Here is an 11,779-nt window from a genome sequence, read left to right on the forward strand (position 1 = left end):
GGCCTGAGTTTCTGGCAGTTCCTTGTCTATGTACTGCTGCAATGGATTTTAAATGATCTTCAGGAAAATTTTACTTACATGTGATGTTAATGATATTGTCGGATAATTTCCACTTTTGGTTGGATCACCTTTCTTGGTAGCCAGGTAGCTGTCCTCCAAATTTCTTGGCATAGACGAGCAAGCACTTTCAGTTCTTCATCCGTTTGTTGAAGCATCTCAATTGGTATTCTGTCAATTCCTGGAGCCATGTTTTTCTCCAATGTCTTCAGTGCAGGTTGGACTTCTCCTCAATACTACCGATTCTTGATCACATGTTACCTTCTGAAATGACTGAATGTTGTCCAGTTCTTTTTGGTACACTGACTCTGTGTATTCCATCTTCTTTTGATAATTTCTGTGTTGTTCAGTATTTTGCCCATAAAGAAAAAAAATATTTCAACTTGAGGCTTGAATTTTTTTCTTCATTTCTTCAGCTTGAGAAATGCAGAGGATGTTCTTCCCTTTTGGTTTTCTAACTCCAGGTCTTTGCAAAAGTCATTATAATACTTTACTTTGTCTTCTTGAGCTGGCCTTTGAAATCTTCTGTTCAGCTCTTTTATTTCATCATTTCTTCTATTCAATTTAGCTACTTGATGTTCAAGAGCAAGTTTCAGAGTCTCTTCTGACCTCCATTTTGGTCTCTTCTTTCTTTCCTGTCTTTTTAATGACCTCTTGCTTGTGTCGGAATCGATTTGATGGCACTGGGTTTAGGTGATTCATGTATGATGTCCTTGATGTCATTCCACAACTCATTTGGTCTTTGGTCATTAGTGTCCAGTGTATCAAATCTATTCTTGAGAAGGTCTCTAAGTTAAAGCGGATATACTCAAGATCATACTTTGGCTCTTGTGGACTTGTTCTAATTTTCTTTAGCTTCAACTTCAACTTGCATATGTGCAATTGATGGTGTGTTCTGCAGTTCGCCCCTGGCTTTGTTCTAACTGATGATATTGAGCTTTTCCACCGTCTTATTTTAGGTTACCACTGCTAAATTTAAGAACGTTTTTGACTCAAGCCTTATAATTCAATTTATGTAAATATGGATTTGCATACATTTTGCTTTTTTTCAACCATGGGATCACTTTTGCATCATTTAACAATGCTCTGGAAAGCAGAGTAAGAACACAATTTTATACACGGTGGCAAAAGGGAAAGATGTGATTTCATTGTGACCTAAAAGGCTAGAAGGCCACCTCCATTATTTTCTTTAAGGGCCATTTACTGGAAACTTTAGCTTTCTTTGATATTTTGTGTTTATCCAAAAGAATTTTTAACCTTTGGATAAAATTGGGAAACATTTCCATAGCTCTTTTTAATGAGTTGCGAGGAATCTGCTGGCTAATTAGACAAAGGAAGTTTGTTTCTTATTCCTCAGAAGGCATGGGCACGTCTCTGAATTATCTGGTTGCTACAAAGGTCATTCCTTGGCATGGTGGTGGTGCTACAGAGCATAAAATGTTCGAACTGGGTAAAGACTATCCATTATAGGTACCTCTTTCTGATGTAGGGTATTATTTCCCTGCAGCTGTTGTAATACATTACCACAAACTTGTACCTGAAAACAACACACATTTCTCTTACGGTTCTGCTGACCACAAGTCAAAAAGAGTCAGGGCTGGCTCCTCCCAGAGGTTTGAGGGAAGGCTGTTCCCTGCCATGTACAGTTTCTAGAGGCTGCTAGCATTCTTAGGCTTCTGGCTACATCACTCCAATCTCTGCTTCTGGTATCACATTGCCTTCTCTCTCTCTGTCTCTGTCTTTCTGATCTCCTTCCTCCCTCTTAGACCAAACTAAACTCCTTGCCTTCAAGTTGATTACGACTCATAGTGACCCTATAGGACAGAGTAGAACTGCCCCATAGGATTTCCAAGGAGTGGCTTTTGAGTTCAAACTGCGGACCTTTCAGTTAGCAACTGAGCTCTTAATCACTGCACCACCAGGCCTCACCATCTTATAAGGGGCCCTACACCAAGGAGCCCTGGTGGCACAGTGGTGAAGTGGTAAACCGAAAGGTTAGCAATTTGAACCCACCAGCCGCTCTGCAGGAGAAAGTTGTGACAGTCTGCTTCCATAAAGATGTCAGTCTTGGAAACCTTATGGGGCAGTTCTGCTTGTCACATGGAATCGCAATGAGTCGAAAATGAACTCGACAGCACCTAACACTACCACCTACACTAGTGTGAATGACATTCATTTAAAATATCCCAGTATTTAACGCTAAGTGAGAAGGGAGTATACCGCTTCACGGCCGACTGCCTTACTACTTCTATTTTTCTCCTCTCTCCAAACCTGCTACCATGAAGCCTAAGATACAGAGCTAGAGGTGACAATGGTATGACAGAGAGATGGAAAAATAAGTCTTCATTAGCCTCTGGAGTTGTCTATACACCATCAGCGTCCAGCAACTTGTGGAAAGCTGGCCATCAGCTGCCTTAAATTTATCTTCCCTCCTATCTGGCTGAACTTAAAACTGACATTTTCTGCACAAAATTCCAGGGCTTTACACAGCCAAACAATTTGCTGAAAATATGGTTCCCTGACTCTGACCTTTTTCACCTGGGAAAAATTCTACAAAGCAGCAAAATGAGTTTAATAAAGAGTTGCTTGTTGTGACTTTATAGAATAAGTACTGAGAGAAGTTCTGAGAAAGCTCAGATAAATGTTCAGAGAATGTAGATTTCAATCTGTGTGCATTTTTTAAACCTTTCAAAGAAGCAGAGAAGAGTGAGAACTATCTAATTGTCTCTTTTGAGGACAGCAACTTTTAAAAAGTATCCCAATAGCTTGTCCAACGTGAAGAAGTCTATTCTGTCCTGTCTGAATGCATTGCTGTTACTAACTGCCTTGTTCTTCATGATTTAATGAGGGCTGGAAGTATAAATTATAGTCTAAATTTTCAAGAGAAAATGTCAGTTCTTCAGTTTAAATTAAAAGCTTAAAAAAAAAATTCCCTTCGGCCTTCACCACAAAGTCTAAAAAGTGCTATTTAATATGTACAGTACCCATAACAACTATACAGGTTATTCAAATAAAATTTTTAGACTAGTCATTATTTTTTGTGGGGATAAACCCAAAATAACCATATTCTTCAATACAGTGGTGAAATAACATTTGTGTGCAGGAGAAACCAAATCAAGAACAAGAAAGACTTATTTGGAGAAAAACGTTATAGATTTCACAGCAAATGGAATTTACAACCGAGGCAATGGAATGTAGAATCTTAGTTAATCAGGGAAACAGAATCTTAAAATATTGTGCCTTCTTTGATATTATATATTAGAGAAACTCTTTACAAACAGGGTCTCATAGAAGTCTTAGTTGCTTGGCAACCACTGACCCATGGGGACAAGTTTATTTTTAGCCTTGTGCAGGTCAGTGAGTCTCTCAGGGATTGTCATGAGTCTCCCAGATAAAGTGCCTCAAACACATCAGATGAGAAGTTGTCACCTGGACGTGGCCTGGTACAGGCGTGAATATAGCACCTGTCTTTGGGAACCAATTCTTTCTCTTAGTAACACTTCCTTTTGATCAATAATGTTGAGACAGTTGAGCCATTTGGCTTATTTCAAAGTACAGGTAGTCCCCAACTCAAAACAGGGCTCTGTTCTGATGGGTCCGTTCTAAGTAGGTTCTATAAGTCAAATGCCTCATTTGTTTTTTAGTTTTCATTATTATTGTCTTTTATTATCCATATCTTTATGAATCTGATCTCCATTTGTCTTTGGGGGTTGGAAACATTACATATGAACTCACAGATATATTTCAACATTGTATGTAGTACATATTACTAATGATACCAGACCAAAACCCATTGCCGTCGAGTTGATTCCAACTCATGGCACCCCTATACGACAGAGTAGAACTGCCCCATAGGGTTTCCAAGGAGCGAGTGGTGGATTCAAACTGCCAACCTCTTGGTTAGCAGCCAAGCTCTTGACCACTGTGCATGATAAGATGTACCAAGAAAAAACCAGAAGGTCGTAAAGTGCGGTTCGTTGCAACTCAAATACATTGTACGTCAGGGGCTATCTGTACAGGATCAAGCCTGCAGTATTTTGCAGTAGTCTAAAGAGTGGAAGGAGGCCCTAGGTGGTGCAGTTAAGTGCTCAACTACTAACTGAAATGTTGACAGTTCAAGTCCACCCCCGGGCACCTTAGAAGAAAGGCCTGGCAATCTGCTTCTGTAGGGTCACAGTCTTGAAAACCCTATGGAGCAGTTCTGCTCTGCATACATGCCTTTGACTCTATGGCAATTGGTATGTTTTGGTTTAAAGACTGGAAAAGTACAGGTTGTTTGCTTCCTTTGCACACTTGTTAACCTTTTAATAAACATACTGCAGGAACCCATAGACACATAAATTGTTGTTAGCCACTGATTGGCAGATGAGAGTTTGCCTATTAACATTAAAATCACTGTTTGCTGAAGTTATGGTCTACAGCCCATGAATGGGTGATGGTCAAAGTGGCGAGTATATGTACTTTGAAGAATCAAAATAAAAATTTTTTTATATGAGTGTAAAGACATCACCAGCTGTGGCTAAACACACTAATGAGATGTTACCCTATTATTGTCCCAGGAAGTGAGAAGGAAGAGAGTCTGGAGAGGCTGCTGACACCTACCAGTGAAGATATATAAAGTTCTCCTTCCTATACCTTCGTGGCCACCACTGAGCAACAACTCAGGCTCCATGTCTGTTCTGGGCTACTCTGGGGTCTGCCATGCTACACCCTGCAGAACTCACTGTTACACCCCCCTGACTCCTTCTGTCACTCTTTGCTCCAATGATGTAAGTCCTACCTTTGGACTCTGCTTGCCCAGTAGCTACCAAGGAAATATCTGGCTTCTGGATAACTGCCAGGAGTCCTACTGTGAAGTCCCCAGCTGCGAACCCCTGAGCTGTGAGCCCAAGACCTGCGCCGCAAGTTGCGAACCATCAAATGCCTCTGGGCCCTGCAACTCTCCCTCACTGGGCAAAGTACAAAGTGCCTCTGAAATTACCAACTGTGGATCCAGCCCCAGCTGCACCCCATGCCCTCGGACGAAGGGGTATGTATCCACTTGCTACGCACCCACCCGACATGCATCTAAAGGTTGTCAGACCCTTTGCAATGACTCCAACAACTTTGCGCAATTTAACTGCTTATCCAAGAGCCACCGACCCATAAACTACTACAGCCTGGGTAGCTTGGGGTATAGAAGCTTCCAAAATCTTGGTTTCATCCCCAGTGGCTTCTCACCATCATATTATATTGCCAGCAGCTGCCAACCCCAAAGCTACTTAACAAGAAATTGCCAATATCTGAGTTCCAGGCCCGTGAGCTGCCCACCACTGAGCTTTTTACCTAGAAATTATAGGTCTCTGAGCTGTATACCCAGTACTTTTCCACCTCTGAGGTATTTGTGCAGTAGTATCAGACCTTGGAGTTGCTATTGATCATCTAAGCATTTATAGCAGTTGGAAATTGCCCAATGAAGGCATATTGTACTAAGTAGTTACCTTCTCTAATTTTCTGCTGAATCACTTTACATGTCTTAAGAATGCTGTTAGATTAATTTCAAATACAACTTCCAGCTTATTCACTACAACCTTTACCCCTGCTAATTTTTTTGTTTGTTCATTTTCTCTTTTTGTTGCTCTGTTGATTTGTTTATGTTGAAGGCCAATTCTGAAGATAGTATGATTATTTCTGAGGCTGACTAAGATGGATTCCCTGAAGAGATTCCAAACCAAATACAACCATCATTAGCTTTCTTACCTAGCAGACACTGTCTTTTGCCTGCCAGCACAATTATAACCTATCTTTCCTTGATGAAGTGGTGTCTCCTTGGTTTGACTGTTGATTCTAGCAGTCTTTCAGAGATGGTTTTGCTTTCCACAATGCCTTTGTGGATTCCCTAACTAGCACCTTGCAGAGGAACTAAGAAATGGCATTCCTTTAAACGTACTGAGTTGAGCTCTTCCATCCTTTCCCTACTGACTGATTATAAGGACGTGCAACCAACGACAGCTGGCTAGCTGAAACAGAAGACCTTCGGCAAATCTTCTCTTCCAAAGAAACCGTAAAACATAGAATTGACTGGTATGCAGCCTCTTCTCAAGGCCTAGGAGAAAACCCCAAGAGAAGCAGAAGCACAAAAATTATTTGTTGAAACGGTAACAAAATGCTTTTATAGACTCATTGGTTGGAGATATTAGATGATCAGGATGTTTCTATAATCCTTCCCTGCTGAATTATTGCTTTCTGAAAATATTCCAGTTCATAGTTAATAAACACATTTTTATCTGCAATTCATGGTTTTCATTATGTATTTTTTCACATTAAGTAAAAGTTTATCAGTGTCATGGGAATATGCACAAACTTGTTAAAAGGCTAATTTCTTGCCATTTAGGTTATAGTCTAGATTAAAAGTATCAAGAAGTTAGAATACAAAGTCATAGGGTTTTTATTTGTTTTGTTCTGCTTTTAAAACACCTTAAAGATACATTAAACAGTATCTTCCTTTGAGTATCTGTGATTGACGTTGACATAGGAAATTTATGGAAAATATTTGTGAAAAATCAACTTAATAAAAAGAATATGAAGTATTGAATATGTGTATATTTTCCTGCACAGTATGTATACTCATTGGTTTTGTAAATAAGGTTTGGGCTTTGAAATTGTCTTAACAGTGAACCCCCGAGAAAGTTTTTCAACCCTTATAAAGGTCTCATCCAGGAATAGAAACCATCTACCTCAATGGTAAAAACAACATCCACCCTAACTATTCTTGTAAATAAAAAGCAAATCATGTCTAAAGTCAAATGAAGTGGCCACCAGAAATGGGTGCAAGTAGAAACTGACAGGGTGGGAACGCATCACCAATATCACTAGTCAATGTGTAAAATTAAAACCCACTAAGCATGGCAGTGTGAATGGCATTTCATTTATTCATTCACTGGTCCTACTTTGTATATCAAAGTCATATAGAAGGAACATTAACGCAGGGATGCTTCTTGACCATGTCTAGGGACAACCAAGTCACTCTGGTGTGAATTCACTGAATTTTCAGAGAATTCTATTTGTAGAAAATTTCTTTTTATATTGAGAAATATGTGATTGCCCTTCACAGCCACCCACTGATCATGTAGAACCAGTTAAATGCCTCTAATATAGTACAACAGTTCAAGTATTTAAAAATAATTACCGTGAGTCCCAGCTGAGTATTCAGTTGTCCAGACTAAACACATGTACATTCACTTGACAGACTTTAATGGAAGACCTATTCTTTGAGGCATTGAACGAGACTTTTTGGGAATATCAAAATTTATAGAACTTGCTCTCAAAAACTATACTGGGGAGTAATATACTGAAACAAATATAATACTCTCTGAATCATTCTAAACATAATACAAGAGCATCAGAGGAAGGAAAGAAGATTATTTCTAACTGGAAGAATGAGGGAAAAAAACTTGGGTGAAAAAATGACATTTGAGTGATGTCCAACGATAGGGTGACTAGAGTACAAATATGCAATGATGGGACTAGGAATGGGGGTGATAGATAATTTAAAAAGAGGTGCAGGTTAGATTAACCACAATGAAGCAAATATCAAATCAGCAGTGAAAAATTGGGGGAAAAAGGTCAAACATTATATTAAAGATCTTGGTTAGGGCACCTTCTTAAAAAAGAAGAAACAAAAAAAAAAAGCAATAGTTACAGAATAAAAGATTTATAAATACGGTTTTATGTAAACAATAAAAGATCTTGATAATAGAAGGTATCTTATGAAGAGATGAAAAATAAAGCAAAACTGAGAGAAAATATGTAGAAGGTGTCAAATGAAATTACTGTCCATCATTATGAGAACTGCTACAAATAAAAAGAGAACAAAGGACTCAGTAGAAAAATAAAGAGTTTGAGTGGGCAGTTACTCAAGAGCGAAATACAAGTAGTCAATGAATGTATGAAAAGTTTCTCTGTTTAGTAATTTGTTGTTGTTATTGGGTTCTGTCTGAGTCAGTTTCGATTCATAGCTATGCTGCATACAGAAGGAAACACTGCCCAGTTCTGTGCAGTCATGTTTGAGTTCATTGTTGTAGCCACTATGTCAATCCATCTCATTGAAGGTCTTCCTTTTTTTCCTTGGCCCTCTACTTTACCAAGCATGATGTCCTTCTCCAGGGTCTTGTCCCTACTGATAAAATGCCCAAAGTATGTGAGATGAAGCCCCACCATCCTTGCTTCTAAGGAACATTCTGGCACTTCTTCCAAGACAGATTTGTTTGTTCTTCTGGCAATCCATGGTATAGTCAATATTCTTAGCCAACATCATAATTCAAAGGCATTAATTCTTCTTCCATCTTCTTTATTCACTGCCCAGCTTTTGAATGCATATGAGGCAACTGAAAATACCATGGCTTGGGTCAGTTGCTCTTTACTCCGCAGGATGACACATTTGCTTTTCAACACTTTAAATAGATCTTCTGCAGCAGATTTGCCCAATGCAATATACGGTTCGATTTCTTGACTGCTACTTCCATGGGATTGATTATGGACCCAACTAAGATGAAATCCTTGACAACTCCAATATTTTCTCTGTTTATCATAATATTGCTTATTGGTCCAGTTGAAAGGATTTTTGTTTTCTTTATGTTGGGCGTAATCCATACTGAAGGCAGTAGCCTTTGATCTTCATCAGTAAGTGCTTCAAGTCCTCTTCAGTTTCAGCAAGCAGGGGTGTGTCATTTGCAAATCACGGATTGTTAATGAGTCTTCCGCTGATCCAGGTGCCCTGTTCTTCTTCATGTAGTCCATCTTCTTTGATTATTTGCTCAGCATACAGATCGAATAAGTATGGTGAAAGGCTAAACCCTTGACACACACCTTTCTTGATTTAAACCGTGCAGTATCTCCTTGTTCTATTCAAATGACTACCTCTTGGTCTATGCACAGGTTCCTCATGAGCACAACAAGTGTTCTGGACTTCCCGTTCTTCTCAATGTTATTCATAATTTGTTATGATCCACACAGTCGAATGCCTTTGTATAGTCAGTAAAACACAGGTAAACACTTTTCTGGTATTTTCTGCTTCCAGTCAAGACCCATCTGACATCAGCAATGATATTCCTTGTCCCACATCCTCTTCTGAATCTAGCTTGACTCTCTGGCAGTTCCCTATCAATCTACTGCTTCAACTGTTTTTGAATTATCTTCAGCATTTTTTTGTTTTTTTTTACTTGCATGTGGTACTAATGATATTGTTTAATAATTTCTGCATTCTGTTGGATCACATTTCTTGGAATAGGCATAAATATGGATCTCTTCCAGTCAGATAGGCAGCCAGATAGCTGTCTTCCAAATTTCTTAGCATAGGCAAGTAAGTGCTTCCAGTGTTGCTTTCACTCGTTCCTGGAGACTTGTTTTTTGCCAATGCCTTCAGCGCAGCTTGAACTTCTTCCTTCAGTACAATTGGTTCTTGATTGAATGATTTCTCCTGAAATGGTACAGTGCTGATCAATTCTCTTTTTTACAGTGACTCTGTGTATTCCTTCCATCTTCTTTTAATGCTTCCTGTGTCTTATCAATTTTTGCCCGTAGAATCCTTGGGGCTTGGATTTTTTTTTTTCCCAGTTCTTTCAACTTGTTCTTCCCTTTTGGTTTTCTTACTCCAGGTCTTTGCGTATTTCATTCTAATACTTTACTTTGTCTTCTTCAGCCACCCTTTGAAATCTTCTGTTCAGCTCTTTTAGTTCATCATTTCTTCCTTTCACTTTAGCAATTCTACATTCATAAGCAAGTTTCAAAGTCTCTTCTGACATCAATTTTGGTCTTTTTGTTTGTTTTTCTGTCTTTTTAACAACCTTTTGCTTTCTTCATGTGTGATGTCCTTGATGTCATCCAACAATTTGTCTGGTCTTTGGTCATTGGTGTTCAATGTATCAAATTTATTCTTGAGATGGTCTCTAAATTCTAAGTGGGATATACTCAAGATTGTCCTTTGGCTCTCTTAGACTTGTTCTAATTTTCTTCATCTCCAAATCGAACTTGCATATGATCAATCGAGGGTCTGTTTCATGTTTGAACCTAGGCCTTGTTCTGAATGATTATGTTGTGCTTCTCCATCATCTCTTTCTACAGATGTAGTCAATTTGATTCCAGTGTATTCCATCAGGTGAGGTCCACATTTTCACTGTTTAAGTCACTGTTTAAGTTGTTGTAAAAAGGTATTTCCAATGAATAAGTTTTGGACATCCAAAATTCTATCATGCGATCTCCTGTGTTATTTTGATCCCCAAGCCCTAATTAATAATTATGGAAATACAAATTATCAATACTTGATATTATTTTTCACCATCAGATTGACAAATATTTTTAAGCTTTTATTTCAACTTAAAAATGTGTTCTTATACATTCCAGGTGAGGCTGGAATTTGGCACAGCCACTATATAAGTGAATATTTAATATGCACACACAGTGTGAACAGGTACTTTACTTCTCAATGTCTCGACTCCAGAAACATTCATTCAACTTTTACAATATTCATTTCAGCATTGTCTGTCATTCTGAAAAATTGGAAACAATGGAAAAGTCCTTCAGTGAGAGATGGTAAATTAAATTACAATGTGGTCATAGGAATAAATGCTGTAGAACAATTAAAAGGAGTGACAAATTTATATGATAAGAAAAATACAAGATATCTGAAATATGACATATAAAGGATGACATATTTTACATAAAACCACACACATGCAAAGAGACAAAACATTTCTCTATGTGTTATAAAGATACATGTATACAGATAGAAAAAAACATTAGTGAAAAATGTTTACTTTTGGGAATGGGAATTGGTCATGGTCAAAGGGATTTTTAGTTAACAGTGGTACGTTGATTATTTATGTAATTAAAATTTAAAACAAGAGAAAATGGTAGTGAGAAGTAAAGTTGATCCCATACTAAAAAAAAAATTATGACATAGTAAATCGCAGTAACCTCCCCCACGCTACATCTAATGAGAATGTTGACTAGCAAAGTGAACCTGGCAGCGGTTCTCTCTACCACATCGCTATTATTGTTGTTAGTTGCCCTCCAGTCAATTCCAATTCATGGTGACTCCATGTATGTCAGAGCAGAGCTATGTCCGAACAGTTTTCAAGGCTGTAAAGTGTCAGAGGCATTTGGCCACGTCTTTCTTGTTTTTTTTTTTTTTCTTCCAAGACATATCTGAGCAGGTTCAAACTGCCAGCCTTTCAGCTAGCAGTCCAGCACTTAACCATTGCCTCCTGGGAAACCATAGAATGTGAAGATTCTTACAAGTCTGTGCTGTTCAATTTCAGTTGCATAAAGAATATGCTCAATAAATAACACACTATGTTCAAGCTCTGATGGCAGCTAATTATTAGAAGCTGGATGAGTTCTTAAAATTGTACTTGAAAATCTACAAATGAAAAAACTTTTTTTCCCAATTTCACTGCACAGCTGACTTCCAACTAAAAGGAGAGGGTCAATTTTCATTTGTTTTGGGGGGAAAAAAATACAGATTTAAAATATTGCTCTCTACAGCTGTAAAAAATTTAAAAATCCAAAGAAAGCATTCAAGCTTTCTTCTGTCTCCCCTCTTCTCTTTCATATACAGCAGAGAAAGAATACAATGAGGTCACCTGTACATCTACCGCCCTAAATGCTCTAATTCAAACTAAATGCTAACCTGGAATTTATGTGATGCTCGATCTACTTCATGAGAGATTAAAGGCTGTTTTAA

General features: G+C 38.3%; 1 protein-coding gene across 1 annotated transcript; it reads left to right on the plus strand.

The window, feature by feature from the left end:
• The first annotated feature begins 1,419 nt into the window (after positions 1-1,419).
• LOC126061758 (keratin-associated protein 24-1) lies at positions 1,420-5,474 on the plus strand. The gene is made up of 2 exons (XM_049858500.1): positions 1,420-1,507; positions 4,723-5,474. The coding sequence occupies exons 1-2, from the start codon at positions 1,420-1,422 to the stop codon at positions 5,472-5,474; spliced, it is 840 nt and encodes a 279-aa protein (XP_049714457.1).
• The last annotated feature ends 6,305 nt before the right edge of the window (positions 5,475-11,779 follow it).

Source organism: Elephas maximus, chromosome 18, assembly GCF_024166365.1.
Source record: "Elephas maximus indicus isolate mEleMax1 chromosome 18, mEleMax1 primary haplotype, whole genome shotgun sequence".
Classification (NCBI taxonomy): domain Eukaryota; kingdom Metazoa; phylum Chordata; class Mammalia; order Proboscidea; family Elephantidae; genus Elephas; species Elephas maximus.